Below are 27,390 nucleotides of genomic sequence, written 5' to 3'. Positions count from 1 at the left end.
TTAGTTGGTGAGAATAACATTAACTTCAGATTTTTAAGCAGTTTTGATAAATTGAGTACCTCTCAGAGGGCATTTGCACTGTGATATATTTCATTATATCACAGGAACTATCCCAGGTTGTACTCAACCAAATTCTCTCAAGAAATTTATATAATTAAATGATTTGAAGCTAGTTAGATAAGGTTGCTTCATTCAGGTGTAAAAACTGTTTTATTTATTTGAAACAACATTAACTTGCAGCTAAAGACTAGTAGAAGGGCTTCCCCAGGGACATTCAGTTTAACAAACATCTGTTCAGTATCAGGTATGTGCCAGGTATCGTACTAGATGCTGAGCATACATGCATAGGACTTGGCCACTTAAACATAAAACAGTGCTGGTGTAGAAATGGAAACTAAGTTGCACAGTGGTTCTTCAACAAGGAGGACTCTGAGGCCGTATTGAGGTCTCTAATATCAATTAGTGGTGCCTTGAAAACAATTAAGTATGGCAGTATCTGTACCTGTTAATTACCTCTTTACTTTAGTATATTGAGTCAAAAGTCAATTAAATTATTACAGAAAAAGGGAACAATACACTTCTGAGCAAAATAAAAATAAATCTGAGCTCAGCAGTTTTTAAAAATATAGTGCTATGTGCTACGGGTACTATATAGTATATATGCCAATACAGTATATATAGCAAGTAAATATTTTATATGGGCTGAAGAATAAATAACTAAAAAACTTGAGTTTTTACTTCTGATAAAAGTGAAAGTTGTATATCACATGATATCTGAATTTTTCATATTAAAGAAGTCTATCATTACTTCTAACTCAAAATGTAAATGATATCTTGCTTTACTTAACTTTCACTATTTGCTTGCAAACACTTTCAGGGGGGAAACAGAAGCCTGTTTATTTATTTTCAAGGTAAGTGCACACCAAAAAAAACAAGAAAGAAAGCTTATTTTCTCCTTTACTAACTGAATTCAGTATTTAAAAAATATTTTGACAAGAGCTAATTCTAAGTTTAATGGGTGAAGTATGTTACAAACAAATTAATCACTATTTACAAAATGAGCACCTTTATAGGTGGTCTTATGAATTATTATAACTGAAATTATCGGTTAGAAATTACAGGTTAAAGACACACATGTGAAACAACAAGTACTAGTTCTGACATTGGCAGAGGCTAGCTGTTAACCTTGGACAAGTGACTTTCCTCTCTGGCTCTCAACTTTCCCATCTATAAAATAAAAGGACTAAAATCAGATAATTGCTAAGGTCCCTTTCAACATCTAAATTCTAGCCTTCCCTTCTCTACCTTAGCAAGGAATGGAAAATTTAAAATCAAAATACAAAACAAAACAAAAACAAAAATACCCTAAAATGATTGCTACTGGTCTAACAATTGTTACTTAAGAGCTCAAGGTCTACTAATTATAGTAGTTTATACTGTTTACAAGGTACAAGTTAGGAAGGCTTAGTACTAAAGTATACTATAAAAGTGTCTTGGATGTCACACTTTCCACATAAAGATGATATAAATGCCACTGAGTTGCAGTGGAAAAGTACTAGCCTGGGAGTCAGGTTTTAACTTTGTTCAGAGGCATTTCTTAGGTAACTTAATATCTCTGGGTCTTGATTTTCTCAGGTATAAAATGACAAAGTTGCGTTAAATTATCTCGAAGATCCTTCCTCAAACCAAAACTCTGTTTCTAAGTAGTTATTCTCAACCTACCCTTTTGTAATGCATTGCTTCCAAAAACATCTTGGTCTGCTTATAGATTTCTTGGCCTGTCTTGTGGAAGGTCTTGAGAAATTCTATGAACTCTTTAGACACTCTATCCGTTTCAATGCTGGTTTGCCGGTTTATGGAAGGACTGGGAGCTTTTGCTTCCTGAATTTCTGCTGGGAAAATTAAAAATAAGTTTCATTACACAGAAGAGCTATGCATGGAATTACTTTAAGTATCTAATTTAAAATTATTTAAATGACGCTTAATCAAAGTTAAACTTGACTTTAAATTATTTTATGTTTAAATATTTGGGCAACTTTCCTTAAAGTAAGCTAAATTTATTTTATGAGCAAAAATACAAATAGAAAAAACCTGCATGATGTAAAAGATATCCCTATTCAAACAAAAGTTGCTTTATTTGTATTTTCTTGGCCAAAATATATCATGCTTTGATCTATATATTTAGTCATTAATACTAAAATGGCACCACTGTCTTGAACAACTTTCTCAAAGGTTTGCATGAATTTAAAAAACTAATCAAGTGAAATAATCAGAAGTACAAAAATTTAGATGAGTTATAAAATGTCAGACAACCTTTCCAAATCCATTTTACTTGCCAAAAATGGCAAAAGGCTAATTTGTTTATGTGGAGATTAATAATTATTTATCCACCATTCGGTTTTCAAGTCAGACTGCTCTAAGTAAAAGAATGCATTCAAAGTAGCATAATGATCATGACAGAGCATACAGCTAAGAGGCAAGGGAAGCAAATAAAAGACTGTCCAATGAGTTGGCCACATACTCTTTTTCTCTTCAATAAATACACTAAAGCCCTAGCCAGTTTGGCTCAGTGGATAGAGCGTCGGCCTGTGAACTGAAAGGTCCCAGGTTCAATTCCGGTCAAGGGCACATGCCCAGGTTGTGGGCATGATCCCCAGTGGGGAACTTGCAGGAGGCAGCCAATCCGTGATTCTCTCTCATCATGGATGTTTCTATCTCTCTCTCCCTCTTCCTTCCTCTCTGAAATCAATAAAAATATATTAAAAAAACATCACAAATGTATAAAATAAGTAAGTAAGTAAGTAAATACACTAAAAGGAAAATGGGACAGTCATGGAACAGAGGTAAGGGAGATGTAAGAGTAAGCACTCTCAGAAAGTATGAACTATCACTTGGTCTCCTATCACATTCTAAACCTCCTACTTTTGAACTGTGCTCTCTAATTCAATACCTATAAGGAATTATGTACCTTATACACCCATATTTCCCTTTAACACAAAAAGAAAGATAATGAAGAAGAAAAATAATCTTTTTAAGGTATTAAAAATCAACCTATTACATGTTTTCTTAGAGTAATTTCTTGTAATCTTACTAGAGGCCCATTGCACAAAGATTCGTGCAATAGGCCTTCCTTCCCCTGGCTGCCGGCACCAGTTTTCCACTGGCACCTGGGATCCAGGCCTTCACTCTGGCTACCGCCTTCCATCTTCACTCTGGCTGGAGCCTTCAGTCTTCGCTCTGGCTGAGTGCTGCTCCTGTAGCTCCCTCCGCCCCCCACCATCCCCCACATAGCAGGCGTCCCACCCCACCTGGCCGCTCCACGCCTGCATGCATGCTGCCTAGAGGCCCGCCTGGAGCAGCTGGGGAGTGAGGCCGCCGCCATCTTTGTTGGGTTTATTTGCATACTCACTCCTGATTGGTTGGTGGGGTGCCATGAAGTGATGGTCAATTTGCATATTTATCTTTTATTAGTATAGATTTTTTGAACTTTAGTACTTTAATATACATTTTAATGATGAAGTTGAAATAAAGTTTTTAAATATATATATTTTTATTGATTTGAGAGAAAAAGGGAGAGGGAGAGACATAGAAACATCAATGATGAAAGAGAATCATTGATAGGCTGCCTCCTACATACCCCCTACTGGGGATTGAGCCTGCAACCTGGGCATGTGGCCTTGATCGGAATCAAACCTGGGACCTTTCAGTCTGCAGGCCGACACTCTATCCACTAAGCCAAAGTGGTTAAGACAAAATAAAGTTTTAATAAAAGCATCATTCCTATTAGATTGCCTGGTTTATTCAAGTGAAACAAACACATATAGATTACCTAAAAATATACGCTATTAACTGTAACAAATTAAAGACTCCACATCTCATTTATTACATAACTAGTTATTAAATGTGTTACTTAATTACTTGACTTATGCTCAAACTAGAGGCCCGGTGCATGAAATTTGTGCACTGGGGGGTGGGAGGGTGGGTATCCCTCAGCCCAGCCTGCACCCTCTCCAATCTGGGACCCCTCAGGAGATGTCCCAACTGCCGGCAATCAGACATCCCTCTCACAATCCGGGACTGCTGGCTCCCAACCACTCACCTGCCTGCCTGCCTGATTGCCCCTAACCATTTCTGCCTGCCAGCCTGATCGCCCCCTAACCACTCCCCTGCCAGCCTGATCGACGCCTAACTGCTCCTCTGCTGGCCTGATTGCCCCCAACTGCCCTCCCCTGCCAGCCTGATCTCGCCTGCAACGGCCCTCCCCTGCCGGCCTGATCTCGCCCCCAACGGCCCTCCTCTGCCAGCCTGATCTCCCCTAACTGCCTCTGCCTGCCTCATCGCCCCTAACTGCCCTCCCCTGTTGGCCTGATCTTGCCCCCCAACTGCCCTCCCCTTGCCAGTCTGGTTGCTGCCAACTGCTCTCCCCTGCCGGCCTGATCTCACCCCCCAACTGACCTCCCCTGCCGGCCTAATCACCCCTAACTGCCTCTGCCTTGGCCCCCACCACCATGGCTTTGTCCAGAAGGAAGTCAGACATCCAGAAGATGGCTGGTCGACCTGGTCTAATTAGCATATTACCCTTTTATTAGTATAGATAGATTATATAGGACAGGATTGCTTGAATGGCAGGGGGGCAAGCCTTTTTCAACAGGAGGAGATGCTCTTGGCAGACAAAAATACATAATCCCTATATCTGGACTGGTAGCCAGCCATATGCACTATATTGCCAAACTGGTCATTAAAAAATTGAACCGCTTTCTTACACCTTACACCAAACAGCTGTTGCCCTTAAAACCCCTCCTTAGCCCCCACCTTAGGTTCTGCCTTCGCAGTTCACCCAGATTAGGTTCTGATTTGTTGGTTTCTATGCCAGTCAACATCAAAAGCTCTGCTTCCTAGGTAGCCATTGGTTCCTCACAGTTCAACCAGATTTGGTTCTGACTGGTCGGTTTCTATGCCAGTCAGCATCTCCAGGCCTGATCAGAAAGGCAGGGCTGATAGCGAGGCCTGGAGAAAAAGAGAGGCAAGGGCTGATCAACAGCTGCCATGGAGGCTGCGGATCAGACCCTGCTTCTCTCTCCGGACCTGATCCACAGCCCCCTCGGCAGTCAGTGCTGGGTTGCTGCATCGCCTGCAGCGCGGCAGTAAGTGCTGGGTCACTGCGGTGACCCAGCACTGACTGCAGGACTGACTTCCAGTGTTCGGTCATTTTGGGCATTATGGACCCTGGCTCTTTATAAATATAAATATAAACATATAAATATATATATATATATATATATATATATATATATATATATATATATATATATAATATATTTTATTAGTTGGCTGGATAATGGATTATTATTTTAATCAATCAGTTGCACTCCATTGATTGTCCTTATCTATTTTGATACTCCAGTTTGGCCAGTGGGAACCCATTTAAGCTCGCTTCTGGGTCTTTGACATGTCCCCAACATTTTTGGGGGACCTCTTTCCCTGTTCAGCCCTGGAATCAGTCATTTCTCCAAGGAACCATAGTTTAGTTTAGTGAAGAACAGTATTAGAATCTAATAACTAGGTGGAAGACTAGTATTTTAATTCTAGGAGCATAACCTTTATATTAATTTGTAAACTGTTTACAAGTTTTTACTTAGGGTGACAACATATATTTGAGCTCTTAAAAAGTAGGAATTTTTAAATGTATGAGCAAGTATTTCCACTTGGCCAATCCACTATAATTTACTCTGTAGATTAGAAAACTATATGTAAACTCTCTAAGTTTTTACAGTCAACCATCTCATGCTTGTTAAAATAGTCTTCAAATCTTTAGAAGGTTATTTGTGTTCTGTTTATTACCAAGCTGCCCTGGCTTAACAGCTTTCTTTTGTGCTACCAAAGAAGTAAAATATTAAGAGCAAGGGCATCATGTATTAATGAAGTAAAATAAATATCACAAAACACAAAAGGTCTATTTTAGTTTAGACCCAATAAATTAAAACACATTTAGAATAGGCTGACCTCACCTACATGCAAAGGCCAAACAATCAGTCTAAAATGCTAAGTCCATCTAGCAAAGTTACATAAGCTTGTGAAAAAAAAGATCCAACAGCATCCTCTTTACACACATTAATTTTTTCAATACTTTGAGGTCTTTTTTCCCCGTATGCTTTCTATAAACAAACAATAAAATAACTAAAGATAAAAAATCAAAGTAAAAACCTATCATTCTAAAAGAAAAGATAATAAGAAATATTCCGTATAAAGATTTTTTTAAAAATTTATTTTTTGTCAATCCTCACCTGAGAATATTTTTCCATTGATTTTTAGAGAGAGTGGAAGGGAGCAGGAGAGATAGAGAGAAACATCAATGTGAGAGAGAGACATTGATTGGTTGCCTCCTGCATGCACCCTGACCAGGGCAGGGGATTGAGCCTGCAACTGAGTCACATGCCCTTGACGAGAACCAAATCCGGGACCCTTCAGTCCAAGGGCCGACACTCTATCCATTGAGCCAAACAAGCTAGGGCCATGTAAAGGTTTTTAAAATAAAAATAACTTGGAATTTTTTCTTTTAAAGTACCAATCTTCTTTCTATACTATGATACACATTGTCAGAAGCTCTTAGAACATTTTTCTAAAACTGTCAAGGATGGTCAGTGAATGCACATGATTATTATGCACTTCAGTAATAGAAACCTCATCAAACGTCTATACATACAGGTAAATATATAGATACACACACACACATAAACACACACACACACGAATTCAAGGAAAAACACTAAGCCAGGAGTTAGGAGACCTGAGCTCTAATACATCAACTCATATAACTTTGGGTAAATTAGATAACTTTTATGAGCTTTCATGTCATTTGTAAAATGAGGCAGTTAGAGCTGATGGTTTTATAATTTCAGTACTATTTCATCTGCTGTCATATATCATCCTATATAATAAAAGGGTAATATGCAAATTGACCCTAACGGCAGAATGACCAGAATGACCACTCGACCAGTCACTAAGAGGCGTGCTGACAACCTCTCGGTCCCTTTCCCCAGCCAGCAGTCTCAGATTGCCCAAGGGCAAATGGGGATCTGGGGGTGGGTGGCAGGGGACGCGGGTGGCGCCAGGCCAAGGCCCCTGCCCCACTAGTCGCCCCACACACACAGGACAACCCGTGGTGGGGGTGGGGCCAGCGAGCGGGCGGAACGGCTAACCTCTCAGTTTCTCCCCTGGCCGGCAGGCTCCAATCACCCAATGGAGAATGGGGAACTGGGGGTGGGTGGTGGCAGGGGGCAGGGCCAGCTGCGGGCAACCGGGGAAGATGGCCCTGATTGCAGGCCAGGCCTAGGAACCGTACCCACGCACGAATTTCGTGCGCCGGAACTCTAGTAAATTCATAAGATTAGTGAGACTTTTCCCAAAGCAGGAAACAGAATTTAAGCTAAATAGGAAAGAATGGCTTTGATCAATGCCCTTGAGCTCTCTACTAGCAGAGACTACTCTCTCAGAAAAACAGCATGTTTTAAAATAATTAACACTTAAACTAAACCCCAGCTTAGGAAACAGGGTTATTCTTTATGTGGATGACTCTGTGCCGAAAGCATGGGAACAACGAGGAAAAAATAATAATAATAATTAACACTTACTGTAGTCTTATAATGCGTGTCAGGTACTGTGCTAAACTCTTTACACACATCAACTCATTTAACCTAAAGACATGCCTATGGTAAGTATTACTGTCCTTCAAAACAGACAGGCTTAAAGAGATTAGCTTGCTCTGAGTCACACAGCCAGTAAACCGAAAAGCTGAGATTCAAACCAGGCTGACTCTGAAGCTTATGTTCTTACCCACCTTAGTATACTACCTCCTAAAAAATAAATCATGAGCCAAATATATTCTTAATTTAATCTCCAGCAGTTATTGACTATTCTCCAAATTAATCATGTGAACTAAAAGATTATTTAAAAATTTGCATTTATAAGAGAAATGCTGTGTTTCTGGTTATAAGCAACCTTTCCTTTAATAAAACTAAACAAGAGTCATTAAATTCAAGACCAGCAAAGATCTTAAGGGGTGATGTTATCCATTCCCCTGCCTTTAGGCAAGCCAAAAAACCTCATCCCAACGACCCCAGGTTGAGGGGCTGGGAGTGAGACGGAGCTCCCAAGAAAAGAGCTCTTCTGATAGCATCAGTGTTAGTTCCCACGATCCCTCACTATTCCAAATTTACAGCACAACTGTTACCAACATAAATGTTCAGAGACCAAGTCCTAACAGCAGACATTCTCTCTTGCTTCCTGCTAGACTGCTCACTGGTAGAACAAGTGTGACTTTAGCGATAATCTTGTTGCTGGTTTATATGGCATTTTAAGAGGTACGATGAATAAGGTCAAGTACATACACATCCATGCACTAGAAAATGCATATTATGGATTATGTTCACCAATCTAAAAGCCCAAAGTGAGTCCTTTTGTATATGTTCTCCATATATTTCTTCAAATACTGTCTCTCAGATAAGCTCTCAGAAAACTTCCTTTTTAGATGACTTCAAGCCTAGAAACAGCCATTTCTGATAAGACATGAATGGTAGGGACAACACGTAAAGGAGAATAAACCAGGATCCAAAAATTAAAGGCACAAAAAAATAGAACATCCAAAAAGACAGCCATTTAGATGGGAATGAATTTTACAAAAACTATATATTTCATTTCTCTTTATTTCTCCTAGAGTAAATAAACAAGCTTCCTTAAAAAAACAACCAAAGAGATTTTTTGTTTCATATATTGCCTGACCCTCAAACCCAATTTCATATATCACCTGACCCTCAAATCTGAGTTCATAGTCTCTAAAAGCTTTTACAGAAATTAAAAGGCTGAGCCTACATATATGTGGATCTACTATGTACTTCATTTAGGCACAGAAGAAAAAAAGAGAATCAGAAAATTACCCTTCTTTGACCCAACCCTGGATGAAGCACTGAAGAACTTCTTCACTGTGGTAACCTTGCGAGTCTTCTCATTGGTTTTCTTTTCTTCAAACTTGGAAAATGTGAGGGACTGAGCCCCTTGGCTGGTCTGACTGCTGGCAAAGGCCTCTTCCTCCTCCCGCTGTAGCCTGTAATTCAAGAGAGGATTAACGATCCAGATATTCTCCAAGTTTTCCTTGTATCTAAAGGTTATTACTCAACGAATTGAGGAGTACCTAAAATTTTTAGAAGTAGAGGCTAAATACACCAAATAATAGGTCTGGAGTTTCTGAGATGAAACTATCCTACATGCTACTATAGACTTTAAAAGAGACTTTCTCCACAGATCATGTTCACTCAGCAACTGTACGAGGGTTACATAAAAGAAAGTCCAGTCCTTTTCCCTAGTAAGCTCAAGGTCAAAAAGAAGAAAAAGGTAAGTAAATAATTACAATATAATGTAACAGCTCCTAAAGTAGAGAGTAAAACACAAGTGCTATGAGAACACAGGAAAGAACAACTAAATCTGCTGGAGGAGTCCAAGAAGATTTCACAATGTTAACATTTAGGTATGTCTTAAAGGATGAATAAGATTCCACCAAGTCAAAAGGCATCCTGGGAAGAAGGAGCTAAAAATGTGAAGGCATAAGGTTCTTGTTACAAACCAAGTCCAGTGTAGTCAGAGCACCGATGGTGTGATGAATATGAGGCTTATTTGTGTATAGGCACCAGATGATAAGAAACCTTGGCTATGGACCCACTATCATCCTGGATTTCACTATATGGTGGGAAACCAAAAAGACTGTAAATCCAGTAAGTTACCATGATCAGATCTGTACTTAGAAAGATAATACAGGCAGTTGTGTGACAATGGGAGGGGCAGAGAGACTAGAGACAGGGACAATAATTTAGAATATATTACAAATATTTAAGTGAGAGAAAATAGGACCTAGAATACAGAAGAAGGTGAAATTAAAAAGACTTCTCTAAGCTCAAAAAAGTAGAATTTGCACAATTAGTTGTAGATAGTATGAGAAGTGAAGGAGAAATTAAGAATATGCCAATGTTTTTTAGCCAACTGAATTAATGGTTATTCAGAAAGAGGTTAAGAGAAAATGTTGAAAATGGGGATTAGAGTAAATAAAAGCACTAATTTTGGCCTTAGATGTGCTGAATTTGAGGTATTTATAATAAATCTCAAAATCTATCTATAGAACAATAGTTCTCAAAGTGTGATTCCCCAGACAGTAGCATCAGCATCACTTAGAAACTTGTCATAAATGCAAATTTTCAGGCCTCACTCCCAACCTAATAAAGTCAGGGACTCTGGGAATGAGGTCCAGCAATCATTGTTTTTACAAGATTTCCATCCAGGTGATTCTCACGCTTATAGGAATCCTGAAGCGAGATTACAATTGGAAGGAGTAAGAAATAGCAACAAAATCACAGGGAGAGGTGGTTAGTCTGAGAATGGAATAGAGATACATCTTTCTCTGAAACAAAACAGAAGGTAATATAGATATTAGTACATTTGGCAGTGAAGAGGGAAGAAAGCTAAGAGCATTCATGTTTAGTATCCTCTACTTCTTCATGAAATAGATCAGCTACTGAGAATATCAGGAGTGCAGTGAGAAACCTGAAAGAATAGTTAATGTTCTATATATATTTTTTCTCTCTTTGATTGACCATGGAGTCACTGAAAGGAGTGAGTGTACTTTATAATTCTGTGAGTTCACCACAGATGTTAGAAAAGTGGTCACTCAAATGTGGCTAATTAGATATAAAACTAGCAAAAGTGGTCAGAGTTCAGCTTGACTTTCTTTCACTGAGAAGTTTCAGTTTCAAGTATGCTCTGGCAAAGGATTAACATTATTTGTGGCATTTTATTAGTTCCTATGCTCAGTAGCTATGCCATCTTTTAATTTTTATCATAATCATATTTCTGGATAATACAAACTTCTCAAATAATACTTCTGACCTAAAAACCCCATTTCGGAAAAGTTAAATTTTCATAATTCAAGAAGTACAAATTTGTTGATTTGTATATACTACGTGTTTGTGATGTGCCAGATGCCATGCTGGATATAACAAAAAATGGGGAAAAACAATGCTTGACGAGAGCCATGTGCCAAGTCCTGTGCTAAGGACATCATAAATATCACCTCATTTAGCCTCCACCATGAAGTATGTTTACCTCTGTTCTTCTACTCCCAAATGTTATTGTCTATATTAGGAAACTACACACCTCAAACACAAAATACTTAAATGGTAAGACAAAAGAGAAAATGAAGGCACTGAAGCTATTCATAAAATGCTGAGTGAGAAGAGGGGAAATTTTTTTTCTCTTAATATTAGTCTGACTTGCTGATAGCTCAAGACAGAAGAGAAAAAAACGTATTCTGACAATAACAGTACTATGTATCCAGTTATATCACTGCAAAACCACCCCTAGTTAAGTCTTTTTACCGCTCTGCCAGTTCCCAATCCTCCTGAATCTGCTTCTGCCTGGCTTTGTGGTACTCCTCCCTCCAGCATTTGGAACAGAAACCCTGCCAAGCAGGGTTGCCATAGTAACCACATCCTTTCTTGCACAGGAGCTCTGATTGATCCACATGAATTCCTCTGCGTTCAGACTTAAGGCTCATTTTCTTCCTGTTAATCAAATAACAAGAAAGTGTTGTTGAAAATGAATTATTCTATCAGCACAGCAATTAATACCCCAAAAACGATTTCGTATCTTCAAGTTATAGGGGAAGGAAGAAGAGAAGGAAGAAAAGGGAGAGGAGGAGGAGGTAGGGAAGGAGAAAGGGAGGGAAGAAAGAGTTTAAATAAAGGAAATTCTTGACATAGTCATATTAAAGAAAAGACTTCTTATCCCTGCCCAGTTACATAATGAACACTTTAAGAAAGGACTAATGTTATATTAAAGACCTAACAGTAAAACACAAAATTATAAAACTCGTAGAAAAAAACATAGGGGGAAAACTTCATGACATTGAATTTGGCAACGATTTCTTGGATATTACACCAAAAGCACAAGTAACAAAATAGACAAATGGGACTACAGCAAACTTAAAAACGTCTGCGCAGAAAAAAATCAATAGAGTGATATAAAAGTGAATGTTTTGTCTCAAATAAAATAATTCAACGTTTACCAAGAAAATGAATATAATTAAAGCATCAGAACAATCTAAACTCTTCAAGAAGGCATTCAGGGACCTCTGCAATCTAGGACAAATTAACATGAGCCCACTAGTTGTCACAATATTGTGACAGGTACTTAATATAATTATTTATGGCAAAAACAAACAAACCCCAAGGTAGATATTATCTTCATTTTATTACATGTGAAATCTGAGATTCAGAGAAATTTTCAAAAGTACATAAATTCTACTGAAAACAAACAAAAGAGAAGGAATTCAAAACCAGGTGAGCTTCCAAAATCCTTGTACCACATTGTCCCCAATCTATTTGTCCAAACTCAACTGACATCCCTGAGCACAATAATCTTCATATGACCATTTCCTAAACAAACCATGCATGTTTGTGCCTCAGCTTAGAATTCTTTCCTATACTTTTCTTCTGCTTTTTCAAAGATGATTCACTATTGAAAGCTCATTTTAAGGATCATCCCTTCAATGAAATTTCCCATGAGCTTCCTTCCACCCAGAATTAACTTTGAACCTCCACTCTTACAACATTACTTATTTAGGAACCAGTTAAGTCCATTCTACTTCATCATAAAGGATCATTTCCGCCCTGCCTGGATGACTCGGTTGGAGCGTCATCCCATACACAAAAAGTTGGGCGTTTGATCTCTGGACAGGGAACATATGGGAAGCAACTGGTTGATGCTTCTCTCTCACATCGCTATTTCTCCCCCCCGGCCCCCGCAAAAAAAAATCAATAAAAACATATCTTTGGGTGAGGATTTAAAAAAAAACAGAATCGCATGTTTGACTTCCTCTCGCTTAGTCTAGTCACAGCCGTGGGCAAACTACGGCCTGCAGGCTGGATCCGGTTGTTCTATCCGGTTCTCTTGCTCTCCCCTCCGCTCCTTTACTTTGAATTTATATTAGTTCACACAAACACTCCATCCATGCTTTTGTTCCAGCCCTCCGGTCCAGTTTAAGAACCCATTGTGGCCCTCGAGTCAAAAAGTTTGCCCACTCCTGGCTAGAAGCATCTTGAGGAGCTGCTTTATATTCCCAACAGAACACAGCATGGTGCTAAGGTGCTCAATATGTGTTTTGAATTGCATATGGAGATAGGGCTGCTCTCTATTCAGCCTTCATTTAAACAGTAAATACGTTTTCCTTTAAGATTTGATACAAATTATTTTTCTTTAATATATCTTTATTGATTTCAGAGTGGAAAGGAGAGATGGAAACATCAATGATGAGAGAGAATCATTGATAGGGTGCATCCTGCACCACCACCACCACCACCACCCAATGTGGATGGAGCCCACAACCTGGGCATGTGCCCTGATTGGGAATTGAAGCATGACCTACTCATTCATAGTTCGACACTCAACCACTGAGCCACACCAACTGGGCAAGATTTGATACAAATTTGAGGACTTATGTAAGATATAAAGTCAGAAGGAGAAACCAATTTAAATATGTGTCATAAGTTGATTAGGAAACCAGAAAAAATTTTTGAGCCATAGCACCCAATGCTCAAATTTTTAGCTATGACTTTCCTTTATAGACCAGCAAAATAATTTGAATTTTCTGCAAAGCTATTATCTAACAAGATTCCTTATTTGGTAAGGTAGTCTTCATCTCTGGCAATCAACTAGATCTTACTAATACTATTAGGTTGACTCATTTACCAATCCCTATTTTATTTTTGCTGCTACCATGTTATAGTTGTTAAGGGAGTGAGGCAGAACCACCTGAAAGCTCTGAAAAGGGGGATGGGGTGGTCCTGTCTAATGTCACACATGTTAGAGTTAAAATTTGAAATAATACCTTAACAAGTCCCTAAGTCTGTTTTCTTTTCTACTATGCCATGTCTTATTTGCTCATAGCACCAGGATTGTATTATAAATTGCTACCTACCAATTTCCATTTAAATTCACAGAATAAAATAGTCTTCATTCTTCTGCCCATAAACTAACTGCCAAGCAAGCACAGGAAAAAGTGGCACTCCACAGCATGTATTCAAGAAGCTCACATGTCTAGAAAAAAGTAAGTCCTGTATCTTGTGGATCCTACCATAATTTACTAAGTGCCAACTGTGTGCACAGAGCAGGCTAGATACCATTGTTAATACGACTGACAGAACATGTACTTTCCCTCAGGAAGTTCATAACAAAGAAACAAACAAAAAAACAAAAGGCATACTGAGCAATGCAGAAAGATAGTGCTATGAAACTACGGGGAAGAAAAAGACAAGGTAATTCTGACTTAAGGAGCATGAAGAGACCACTTGGGCCAGGGGATGGAGATGTAGACCTTAAAGAATTTTGAGTTCAACCTTAGAGGGTCTTGGAGGAATGATACAAAAGTGGAAGAATATGCTATACAGGAAGAACATCTTTTACAAAAAGCTTGGAAATAGGAAAGAAAATTATGTAGTATAAATAGATTAACTGAAGAAGTTAAGTGTGAGTCAAATATGATGGCTTTTATTTTTTTTTTAAATATATTTTATTGATTTTTTACAGAGAGGAAGGAAGAAGGATAGATAGTCAGAAACATCGATGAGAGAGAAACATCGATCAGCTGCCTCTTGCACACCTCCTACTGGGGATGTGCCCGCAACCAAGTTACATGCCCTTGACCGGAATCGAACCCGGGACCTTTCAGTCCACAGGCTGACGCTCTATCCACTGAGCCAAACCGGTTTTGGCAATATGATGGCTTTTAAAAACTTTAGGTTATACAGTCTGATTGAACCACCACTGAAAGCTCCTGAAAAGGGGAAATCATGATGAGATCTCTATTTTAAGACATTAAAACTTGAGAGATGAAGTTCTGTTTTATAAAGTAAGGTGGACAATAAATTCTCCTCCCCCAAAATCAACTATAAAAATGGACAAAACTTCCTTTATGCTGATGAGTCAGTGTGTTAGCCAAGGGGTGCATTTACACTTCAGGCCACCAGCTCTTTCTACTGGCCTCTCTCTGTCTCCTGTGTGTATGCACAGGCTCTGTTGGCCAGAGTGGAAGGAAGCCTTACTGGCTAGCAGTGTTTGCGCACAAATTCTTTGTCTGAACAAACAACAATCTTGGACTGAGCATTAAGGTATGCAAGCACAGGGGTGACCCTTAGAAGGAAGTCAAGCATGAAAATAAAAACAAGAAAAAGCAACAGACAACAAGGGCCACATGAAGTCTTAGTCTAGCTATAAAATATGTATGGTATACACTGAGCACTAATTTGGGGATTCTCAACGGCAAAAGGGAGGAGGAGAATTGGGGAAGAAGACCAGAATTCAATATATCACCAAACCCTGGGTAAGTTTATCATTTTTCCTTCCAGTATCACTGAGCCAACCCAGAAACGCACACCAAGGCACAGAGATAGATCCTCTACTTCGGACTCAAGGAAGGAGAAAGGGAACTTCTAACACTGAAAGGAAATATGAAAATCTCTCTATTTTATTGTTTTTAACCTCTTCTCCTGAGCCACAGCACCCAAGCAACCACATACAGCAATGTCTGAAAAGACAGATTGCAGAAACCAAACGCTGAGGAAGGGGAATTATCAATTTCCCCCACTCTCTATCCTCCCATTTTTGGCCCCAAATGTGAGACAGTCATGGAAGTACAGTGTATATGACAGAGTAGGATAACTAACTCCACTGTTTTCTGGCCAGAAAAGATGAGAACCTAGGAAACAAAAAACGTATAGGAGAACACACTGACAAGAACTCAAGAAAGCAACCTGAATATGTTGTTTGTGAACTCCTGGGCTCACCCACCTCTAGCTGTGTATAATGGATCTGATGCTATTCAGGACAAAAGACTAAATTCAAACTAACAGAGACACTGCACAAGTTTCAAACTGACACATACATGAAACAGATCAAAACAGTACTGTAAAGTCTTTGAAAAATGAACAGACATTGGAATCACAGAAGGTGGGTTAGAACTTGCAGCCCAAACTGGACAACAAAACTAAAAAATTTTGCTCTGCAAATGACACTATTAAGAAAATGAAAAGACAAACTACAGACTGGGAGAAAATACATGCAATCACAAATTTAACAAAGGACCTGTATCTTGAATATATTTAAAATTGCTCAAAAATCAATAGTAAGAGAAACCACTCAATTACAAATGGGCAAAAGACTTGAAAGAGAGTGATCTGAAGAAAACATACATGCTGGGAGACAATTCTCACAGTTTCGTCCAAGAGGTCTTTGCAAGCATCCTTGAATATCTTAACATTCTTAAAAGAAACACGTAATTATCTCCCCCACTCCCACCCCAGCAGAGGACAAGTTTGTGTACTGTCCAGTAAAACAGATACAATGTTTCCCTCCAGGTCAAAGGTCAAGCAGGTCTGTTTGCTGCCTGTTTTAAAAGATTTGTGTTCTCTAAGCTTGGATTCCTTAGCTGTGACATCGCCCCTATGCGACTTGGGAGTAAAGGTAGCCCATGTGAAGATGAAGCTTGTTTTATAAATGCCCTTTGAACAGTAAAGTACTATGTGTCTGACTCAGGATCTCAAGTCTTCTGCCAGCATGCATGAAAACTGTGGCAGGCTCACTTGTTACCTGTAAGCACAGTAAAAACTCAGGTCCTTCACAGTTCTTAACAACATGGCAAATAAGCACATATTGTTCAACATCATCATCCATTAGAGAAAAAAGTTGTTCAACGTCATCATCTATTAGAGAAATGTAAATTAAACTCACCATGAGATATCACTACACGTTTATTAGAATGGCTGAAATTAAAAATACCAACAATACCCGTGGTAGCAAGGATGCAAAATATCCTTCAGTCAGTGCATGGATAAACAAACTGTGGTACATCCATGCAATGGATGCTTCTCAGCAAAAAAAAAAAAAAAAAAAAAAGAAGAAGAAGAAGAAGGGGGGGCGGGGGCGGGTGAGGAGCAGTACTGACAAAGCCAAAAATTGTATGAATCTCAAAGGCTTAATGATGAGTGAATGAAGCCAGTTTTAAAAGTTTACATATTGTATGATCAGTGTTTGTTAGGAATTAGGATTAAGGGAAGGGTATCTATAAAAAATAAAATAAAATAGCACAACCCAGCAATCCCACTTCTGGGACTATATCTTAAGAATCCCTAAATACCAATGAGAAAGAATATATTTACCCCTATGTTCATAGCACCATTATTTACAATTAGAGGCCCAGTGCACAAAATTCGTGCACTCGGGGGTTGAGGGGGGTTCCTTAGCCAGGCCTGCGCTCTCTCACAGTCCAGGACCCCTCACTCCTTACCACCCGCCTGCTCACTGCTCCTTACCGCTTGGCTTGCTGCTCCTTAGTGCTGTCACGGAGGCGGGAGAGGCTACTGCCACTGGCGCTGCGTTCGCCAGCCGTAAGCCTGGCTTCTGGCTGAGAGGCGCTCCCTCTGTGGGAGCTCACTGACCACCTGGGGACAGCTCCTGTGTTGAGCGTCTGCCCCCTGGTGGTCAGTGTGCGTCATAGTGACTGGTCGAACAGTCAGACACTTAGCATATTAAGCTCTTATTATATAGGATATGCATAATCCATGGACACAGACAATAGAATAGAAAAGGGCTGGGGTAGGGTGGGGGTTGATGAAGGGGGGCAAAAAGGGAGAAAATGGGAGACATCTGTAATACTGTCAACAATAAAAACTATAGACCCCCCCCCAAATTCAATTTTACTGTATGATTAAAAATAAAAACTTGAGCCCCAGCCTGTTTGCTCAATGGTTAAAACATCAGCCTCCAAAGTGAAGGGTCTCGAGTTTAATTCCAGTCAAGAGCACACACTTTGGTTTCGGGCTCAATCCTGGGCCCCAGTTGGGGACGTACAGGAGGAACCAATCAATGTCTCTCTTTCATGCTGATGTTTCTCTCTTCTCTCTCTCTCTCTCTCTCTCTCCCCCTTCCACCATCTCTGAAAATCAATAGAAAAAATATCCTCGGGTGAGGAATAACCAAAAAAAATAATAAAAAATAAAAAAAATTTTGAGAGGCAATTTCTAGGTTGGATTGGGGGAAAAGAACAGGAGACAGGGATGGTGTTCAACAGACAACTACAATAAGAAGGCAATGCAGTGGGAATGGAAAGGGGAGTAGTGGCAACACACTTTGCAGGTGGGATCTGTAAAAATTAACTAATGAGTCATGGCAGAGAGACTTGAAAGTTTATAAAAACTCTTTGCTGTCTCTACAAAATTAAAGCCCTCCAAGGACAGCATTTAGATTTAACATACTTATTTAGTAGATGAGGTTGAGGTAGAGAGGAAGAACTAAATCTACCCAGAGTCTAGAATGTTAAATTAAAGAAACTTTCAAGACTTTGTTCCCTAGGTTCTCTACTTTTACAATAAAGATGAAGACATCAAGACCCTTTTTACAAAGATGGCGCCGAAAGCTAAGAAGGAAGCCCCTGCCCCTCCCAAAGCCGAAGCCAAAGCAAAGGCTTTGAAGGCAAAGAAAGCAGTGTTGAAAGGCGTCCACAGCCACACAAAAAAGAAGATCCGCATGTCACCCACCTTCCGACGGCCAAAGACACTAAGGCTCCGAAGGCAGCCTAAATACCCTCGAAAGAGCGCACCCAGGAGAAACAAGCTTGACCACTATGCCATCAAGTTCCCCCTGACTACCGAGTCAGCCATGAAGAAGATAGAAGACAATAATACACTTGTGTTCATTGTGGATGTCAAGGCCAACAAGCACCAGATCAAACAGGCTGTGAAGAAGCTCTATGACATTGATGTGGCCAAGGTCAACACCCTGATCAGGCCTGATGGCGAGAAGAAGGCATATGTTCGACTGGCTCCTGACTATGATGCTTTGGATGTTGCCAACAAAATTGGAATCATCTAAACTGAGTCCAGCTGCCTAATTCTAAATACAAAATTTTACACTGGAAAAAAAAAAGATGAAGACACCAAGACTGTGAAGTTTATGATCTATTCAATCAAAAAGGTAGTGCCTGGCCAGTGTGGTTCAGTGCTTGAGCATCGACCTATGGACCAGAAGGCTACGATTCGATTCCGGTCAGGGCACATGCCCGGGTTGTGGACTCGATCCCCAGTGTGGGGTATGCAGGAGGCAACTGATGAATGACTCCCTCATCATTGGTGTTTCTGTCTCTCTCTTCCTCTCCCTTCCTCTCTGAAATCAATAAAGAAATATATATATTTTTAAAAAGGTAGTAAGTGACAGGGACATCACTAGAGCCTATATGTATACTAATCCCAAATTCCATCAAACTATTTTGAGAGCCTAAGCTAATGTTTCACCATTATCATCCTGTGGTCCCTTTCTTCAATTCGAAAAGGAATGGACAAAATGAAATATCCATTTTTCCTTATATCAATTCAGTAAGTTTTTAAGTTTTTATACTACAAATACTATAGCACAGGTCTGTGTTACTAAAAAATAAAAAAATTAAAAAATAAGGTTTTTTTTAATCCTTACCTGAGGATATTTTCCCACTGATTTTTAGAGAGAGTGGAAGGGAGAGGGAGAGACAGAGAGAAACACTGATATGAGAGAGACACATCAATTGGTTGCCTCCTGCATGCACCCAACCAGGGCCGGGGAACCTGCAGCCAAGGTACATGCCCTTGACCAGAATCGAACCCGGGACCCTTCAGTCCGCGGGCAACGCTAAAATTAACACATGTGCCATCGACCTTCCTTTTCTTGAGGAACTGTTATCCCAATCCACAAGGGTAGGCTGCCAGCAGCCATGTTTGTATACCTGCCACTTCAGGGCCACAGTTGACTGAACCAGAGATGGACATGTGACCCAAACAGAAGTTTTGGAAATGAGGCTAATCTGGGCTGTTCTCTTGAATGATTGAGGAAGTGTGGCATGACCATTTCCATCAGGTGACCTGAGTAACAGGATAACAGGTCTGCAGAGTGAAATAGATACACACCAAGAAGCAGAGAAAAGTAGCAGAAGAAAAATACTCTCTAGGTCCTGAAAGGTTTCCATTTCTCAGTTTCAGTCCATTCCTAAGGTTCAGCTGCCTGCCTACCCTCAGATTCTGAGACACAATCCTGATCCCCCACTGTTCTTTTCTTTTTTTCTTACATTGGTTCCAATACAGTCTATTTATCTGCACGCAAAGACTTGTCCAGGTACTATTCTAGAGCTAGAAAAATATAACAGGATTTCTATGAATTCTGCTTAGTATATACTAAGAGCTCAATAGGTATTAAGATAAAAACAATAATAGTTGCTATGAGTCTATAAAGACCAATTTGGTGTGGTCATAAGATCATAATGATTAGTCAAATCTGCATTCAAATTTCAGTTCTGCCACTTAATAGAAATATGACTTCAGACAAATTAATATTTCTACAACTTTCATTTATATCTCTCTGTCCAACTTCTGCTCCTACTATTCTCAACCTTTTCACAAATCTCAGCCCCACAGGCTTTGTGCCCCATGACCTTTGCTCTCTGGTATTTCACCTGTGATTATGTTACCTTACATGGCAAAAAAAAAAAAAAGGACTGCAGATAATTATGTTTACTAATCAGCTGACTTTAAAATAGGGAGATTAGCCCTGATAGAGCATCAGCCTGCAGACTAAGGGGTCCTGGGTTTGACCTCCAGTGGGGGGAGTGCGAGAGGCAGCTAATCGATGATTCTCATCATTGATGTTTCTATCTCTCTCTCCCACTACCTTCCTCTCTGAAATCAATAAAAAATATTTTTAAAAAATAGAAAGATTACCCTGGATTATCCATGTGGGCACAATATAAGCACATGAACTCTAAATGAAAAAGAGGACAGGAACCAAGAATAAGCAAAACAATCTTGAAAAAGAATATAGAAGCACTTATACTTCCCCAACTTCAAAACTTACCACAAAGCCATGATAATCAAAGCAGTGTGGTATTAGTATAAGAAAAGACATATGGATCAATAAAATAGAATTATGAGAGAAGAAATAAACCCACATATTTATGGTCACCATAAGGGTGCCAAAACTATTCAATGAAAAAGGAAAGATCTTTTCAACAAATGGCACTGGGATAATTGAATAGCCACATACAAAAGAATTAAGTCAGACCCTAACCAGGGGTGGGCAAACTTTTTGACTCGAGGGCCACAATGGGTTCTTAAACTGGACCGGAGGGCCGGAACAAAAGCATGGATGGAGTGTTTGTGTGAACTAATATAAATTCAAAGTAAAGGAGCGGAGGGGAGAGCAAGAGAACCGGATAGAACAGCCGGATCCGGCCCGCGGGCCGTAGTTTGCCCACGGCTGCCCTAACCTCACACACTATACAAAAATTAGCTCAAAATGGATCAAAGACCTAAATGCAAAAGCTAAAACTATAAAAACTCCCAGAAGAGGATATTTAGATATAACACCAAAAACAAGAGCAACAAAAGTCATATAAATTGTACTTCATCAGAACTAAAACTTCTGTGCTTCCAAGGACCGCATCAAGAAAGTGAAGACAGATAACAGTTTGGTGATTACCAGAGCAAAAGGGGGTTGGGGGAGGTAGAAGAGGGTAAAGGGAAGATAACGGGTGATGGAAGGAGACTTGAGCTGGGGTGGTGAACACACAATACAATATACCGATGATGTGTTATAGAATTGTACAACTGAAATACCTATATAATTTTATTAATGTCACTCCAATAAATTTAAAAAGTTTTTTAAAAAGTAAAAAGATAGCCCTAATCGGTTTGGCTCAGTGGATAGAGTGTTGGCCTGCGGACTGAAGGGTCCCAGGTTCGATTCTGGTCAAGGGCATGTACCTTGGTTGCGGGCACATCCCCGGTGGGGGGTGTGCAGGAGGCAGCTGATCGATGTTTCTCTCTCATCGATGTTTCTAACTCTCTATCCCTCTCCCTTCCTCTCTGTAAAAAAATCAATAAAATATATATTTTTAAAAAAAAGTAAAAAGATAACCCACAGGAGAAAATATTTGCAAATTATATATCTGATAAAGAACTTATGCACAGAAATATAATATAAAGAACTGTTATAACTCAATTTTAAAAGATAAATAACCTGATTTTTAAAAAATATATTTTATTGTTTTAGTGTTTTTTTACAGAGAGGAAGGGAGGGGGATAGAGAGTTAGAAACATCGATGAGAGAGAAACACCTATCAGCTGCCTCCTGCACACCCCATACTGGGGATGTGCCCGCAACCAAGGTACATGCCCTTGACCAGAATCGAACCTGGGACCCTTCAGTCCGCAGGCCAACACTCTATCCACTGAGCCAAACCAGTTAGGGCAATAACCTGATTTTTTAATGGGTAAAAGATCTGAATAGACACTTCCTCAAGGAAGATATACAAATGGTCAATAAGCACACAAGAAAACATGTTTGACTTCATTGATCATCAGGGAAATGTAAGTCAAAACCATGAGCTACCACTTCACATCCAGTAGGATAACAAAGTCAGATAATAATAAGTGTTAACAAGGAAGTGAAAAAATGAGAACCCCAATCACTGCTGGTGGGAATGTAAAATTGTGTAGCTACTTTTGGAAACCATCTGACAGTTCCTCAAACCATTGAACAGAGTTACCATATGACCCAGCAATTCCATTTCAAGGTATTTACCCAAGTGAAACAAAAACTTATGTCCACACAGAAAGTTGTACATGAATGTTTATAGCAGCATTATCCATAATAGCCAAAAGGTGGAAACAACCCAAATGTCCATCAACTGATGAATGGAAAAACAAAATGCAGTATATCATACAATGTTGTTATTATTCAGTCATAAAGAGGAATTAAGTACCAATACATGCCACAATTAACCTTGAAAACGTGATGCTAAGTCAAAGAAGCCAGTCATAAAAGACCATATATCACATGATCCCATTCATATGAACGTTCAGAACAGGGAAATCTACAAAGACAAAGTAGATTAGTGGTTGCTTAGGACTGAAGGGGAGAGGATGGGAGTAAAGTAAATAGTTAAAGTGTCTGGAAATATTTTTGAGGTGATGAAAATGTTCTACAGTTGGTCATAGTGATGACTGCTATTGAGTTGTGTCGTTTAAATGGGTGAATTATACCCCAATAAAATTGTTTTTAAAATAAAAATCAGAAGAGGAGGGCACAATGGAACACCAGAGAACTACTGTTGGCTTTGAAGGTAGAGAAACCATAAGCCCAGGAATGTGGGTGGCTTCTAGAAGCTGAGAATGACCTCTGACTGACAGCCAGCAAAGAAATGAAGAATTCAGCCCTATAATCACTTGGAATTCAATTCTGCCAACATGAGTATGTCTGGAAGCAGATTCTCCCCATAGCCTCCGATAAAAGTCCAGGCTGGCTTACACCTTATTTATGACCTCCAGAAATCCTTAACAGAGTATCTAGCTGAGCTGGCCAGGACTTCTGATTTACAGAACTTTGAGATAGCAAATGGGTGGTGTTTTAAGCTGCCAATAAGTGTGTGGTAATTTGTTATGGCAACAACAGAAAACTGTTATAGGCCTCCTTTACATTTCTGTCACCTTTGCACAGGTGTTTTAATGCCTAGAATGCTGTGCTATTAGCTGTTCATATGGTGATTCTCTCTCGTCATTTAGGTCTCAGCTTTCCCGTCACACTTTCAGAAAGGTATTTAAAAATACCATAGAATTGTACAACTGAAATACCTATATAACTTTCCCTGGCCACTCTATCTAAAGTAGTAGCTACCCCAACCTACCCAACTCTCACCTCCATCTTAGGCCCAGCACAGTTTCTCCATATCCGATCTGTTTCTAACAAGGGAGGGTAAGGAAAGGTGTGCAGGAAAGAAGTAGCTAAGCAGGCCTGAGTTGCTCAAATCATGTACATTCTCAGAATGTACATGCTTGTGTGATTGGCCCTTGTTCGGATCCTAGACACTGAGGTATTAGAGTGTCCTTATGTACTAACTGATAAGGGTGTTTTAGCTTGGAGCCTTGAACCACATTGTGCCAACTTGTCTAGACCAGTTTATGCAAACGGTGTAATGTATGGAGAACACCTGCTTTCCTTCTGGGGCCCAAAGTTTTAGCAACTGTAGTCAATCATGAAGGCACTTATGCCTATGTGACCAGCCTCCAATAAAAAACCTGGAATCCTAGTTTAAGTCAGGTTCCCTAACAGAAACACATCACACATGTTGCTACAGTTTGTTGCTGGAGGATTAAATGTACCCTGTACAGCTCCACTGGGAGAAGACTCCTAGAAGTTCATACCTGGTATCTTCCAAACTCTGCTAATTCTACCATTTTCCTGTATTGATCATTTTTTGTATCATTTCACTGTAATAAAAATAGCCAGGAGTACTTCTAGCAAATTAACAAACCTGAGAAAGTCTTGGGGACTATTGACACAGGTTGTAATTATAAAGGTGTGGCATGAGAGAGGCCTTACTGGTAATAGAATGGTTCTGGATCTTGACTATGGTGGTGGTTACAGGAATCTAGACATGTGATAAAATGACAGAACTATACACACCCATTGTATAGATGTCAATTTCTTGGTTTTGATATTGCACAATAGTTTTGTGTGATGTAACCATTGAGGGGAAACTGGATGAAGAGTACACAGTACCTCTCTGTACTTCCTTTGCAACTTCCTGTTAATCTGTAATTTCAAATTAAAGTTTTTGTTTGTTTGTTTGTTTTTTAAATATTTTTTATTGATTTCAGAGAGGAAGGGAGAGGGAGAGATAGAACCATCAATGATGAGAGAGAATCATTCATAGGCTGCCTCCTGCACACTCCACACTGAGGATAGAGCCCTCAACCCGAGCATGTGCCCTGACTGGAATTGAACCTGTGACCTCCTGGTTCATAGGTTGATGCTCAACCGCTGAGCCATGCCAGCCAGGCTCAAATTAAAGTTTTTAAAAATTCCAATAAAATTTAAAAAATAAACACCTATGATTGAACCAATGTGTATTGACAGTTAAACATATCATAAGATCATTTCTGTTTCTCAGTATGGAAAACAAAGCAAGCAAGTGAACCACCAAAAGTGCATGTTATGATTTGAAAGGCTATGTAGTGGTAATGACAGCTCTGTTTCAGTGGGGCAAAGCAGGCACAGTCCACATATATAGAGTAGGCACCAGAGCTACATAGCGTATACTTTTCAGTTAGGGAGATCAATGTTGAGACTCAATTCTGTTTTTCCTAGGCAAAAAAGACCTTCCAGAGGCAAGATACTGTCACCACTGCAACCAGGAGAAAAATTAGAACAGACACACCCAGTTCCCGTTTGAGCACTACACTCCAAGAAGTAGGCTTTTATTGAGCAACCTGGGCATTAAGAATGCATCATTCAATTGGCCCACTCACATTAAGGAGGACAGAGTAAAAAACTGTTTGAGATACTTGAAATTCCTGTAAATTCTGCGCAGGGCTAGGATTTAATGTGGGCTGAAGTACACTAAAAAGAGCCAGAGGAATACAAAGTCTAGAGCTGTGTGTGTTCTTCCTTATGGCTCTGCATGCAAACCATATTCTTCACCTCATTAAAAAAAAAGGGAGGGCGGGGGAAGATACCATCATGTGGATTTGTGTAGCTTCTCACTATCTTCCTTGTGAGAGTCCTGCTTTCCTCCTATTCTTGGGTTCAATGTCATGTTGTCACAGATCACTCCTCTAAACAACTCACCTGGGATTTATAGGAAACATCAAATCAACTCTACCAAAATGATAACTATCCTTTGACCTCAGTTAAGAAATAAAACTTTTTCCCTTAAATTTGCTTCTTTCCAATTATAATAAAAAACTAGAGGCCTGGTGCACAGATTTGTGCACATTGAAAGGAAATAATGAGAAGGTGGCTGGTGGGGCGGGACTGGGTGAGTTGGGCCAGACACTCCCTGGAGCCAAACTCCTGCGGTCCCTCCCCAGCCAGCCGCACCTGGGGTGGTGCCGGGGCTCAAAGGGCGTCTGTGGAGTGAGTGGGGTCCCTCTGGTAGGTGGAGTCCCTCGGCCTGGCCTGCGGGGATCGGGCCGAAACCAGTAGTCCAACAACCCCAAGGGGTCCAGGAGTGCAAGAGGGCACTCTGCAAAGTTGCTGGCAGCTCCTGCATTGAGCGTCTGCCCCCTGGTGGTCAGTGTGCATCATACCTACTGGCCGGTTGGCCGATCACTTATATATACATATAGATGTTTATTCTTTGAAAAACCGGAGCTAGCCCTAGCTGGTTTGGCTCAGTGGATAGAGCGTTGGCCTTCAGACTGTAGGGTATCAGGTTTGATTCCAGTCAAGGGCACATGCTTAGGTTGCGGGCTCAATCCCCAGTAGGAGGCGTGCAGGAGAGGTAGCCCATCAATGATTCTTTCTCATCATTGATGTTTCTGTCTCTCTCTCCCTCTCCCTTCCTCTCTGAAGTCAATAAAAATGTATTTAAAAAAAGAAAAACAGAAAAACCGGAGCTATATGGACAAGTAGATAATAAAGTAGAAAGAAAAAAAAATATCACCCAGAGACAGTCATTATATTCTTATAGTATTTTCCCTACTTGTCACTCATCTATTCAACAAATATTTATATACTGATTTACACTATATGAGAGGCACTTGGAATCAAATTCTAATATAAGTAAAAGCAGTTTAAACCTCCATGGTGCTTACTGTCTAGTATGAAAGACATAAGAGAACTCATAAACAAAAGGAAGATAAATAATCCAATCAAAAATGGGCAAAGGACCTAAATAGACACTTTTCAAAAGTGGACATACAGAAGGCCAAGAGACATATGAAAAAACTAGAGGCCCGATGCATGAAATTCATGCAAGAGAAGGCCTTCCTTCCCCTGGCTGCTGGCACCAGCTTCCCTCTGGCACCTGGGACCCAGGCTTCCCCCCAGCACCCAAGACCTGGGATTCCCTCTGGCCACTGGCAGGTACCTGGGACCCAGGCTTCCCTCACAACCCCAGCTTCGTTCAGAAGGTTGTCCGGAAGGAGGTCTGGTCTAATTAGCATATTACGCTTTTATTATTATAGATGCTCAAAGTCACTAATCATCTGAGAGATGCAAATCAAAATGACAATGAGATACCATCTCACACCTGTCAGAATGGCTATCATCAACAAATCAACAAATGACAAGTGCTGGCAAGGATGTGGAGAAAAAGGAACCTCGTACACTGCTGGTGGGAATGCAGACTGGTGCAGCCACTGTGGAGAACAGTATGGAGTTTCCTCAAAAAACTAAAAATGGAACTCCCATTTGACCCAGTAATCCCACTTCTAAGAATACTAGAGGCCCGGTGCACCCTCTCCAATCTGGGACCCCTCAGGGAATGTCCGACTG

The 27,390-nt window shown here is 40.0% G+C and overlaps 2 protein-coding genes across 3 annotated transcripts in view; one reads left to right on the top strand and one right to left on the bottom strand.

Moving 5' to 3' along the window:
- The window catches only part of RABGEF1 (RAB guanine nucleotide exchange factor 1), a 63,359-nt gene that overhangs the window by 23,148 nt on the left and 12,821 nt on the right, over window positions 1–27,390 (bottom strand). Inside the window, exons 2-4 of one of the 2 annotated variants that reach the window (XM_080681757.1) lie at window positions 11,418–11,603; window positions 8,934–9,100; window positions 1,723–1,892 (exon numbers count right to left, since the gene is read on the bottom strand). In XM_080681757.1, the coding sequence (XP_080537883.1) occupies window positions 1,723–1,892; window positions 8,934–9,100; window positions 11,418–11,596 (516 nt within the window). In that variant the 5' untranslated portion in view covers window positions 11,597–11,603. The remainder of the gene's footprint in view (window positions 1–1,722; window positions 1,893–8,933; window positions 9,101–11,417; window positions 11,604–27,390) is intronic. The other variant, XM_080681758.1, reaches the window with a different exon arrangement.
- On the top strand, window positions 18,487–18,974 carry LOC308255002 (large ribosomal subunit protein uL23-like). The gene has a single exon (XM_080681762.1). It carries the CDS (start codon window positions 18,496–18,498, stop codon window positions 18,961–18,963), a length of 468 nt encoding a protein of 155 aa, XP_080537888.1. The 5' UTR covers window positions 18,487–18,495; the 3' UTR covers window positions 18,964–18,974.

Source organism: Plecotus auritus, assembly GCF_963455305.1.
Source record: "Plecotus auritus genome assembly, chromosome: 7".
Lineage (NCBI taxonomy): Eukaryota > Metazoa > Chordata > Mammalia > Chiroptera > Vespertilionidae > Plecotus > Plecotus auritus.
This window is presented reverse-complemented; position numbering and strand designations above follow the sequence as displayed.

Coding starts and splice junctions, on each gene's coding strand:
- LOC308255002 (XM_080681762.1), top strand. CDS start 18,496: ATGGCGCCGAAAGCTAAGAAGGAAGCCCCTGCCCCTCCCAAAGCCGAA.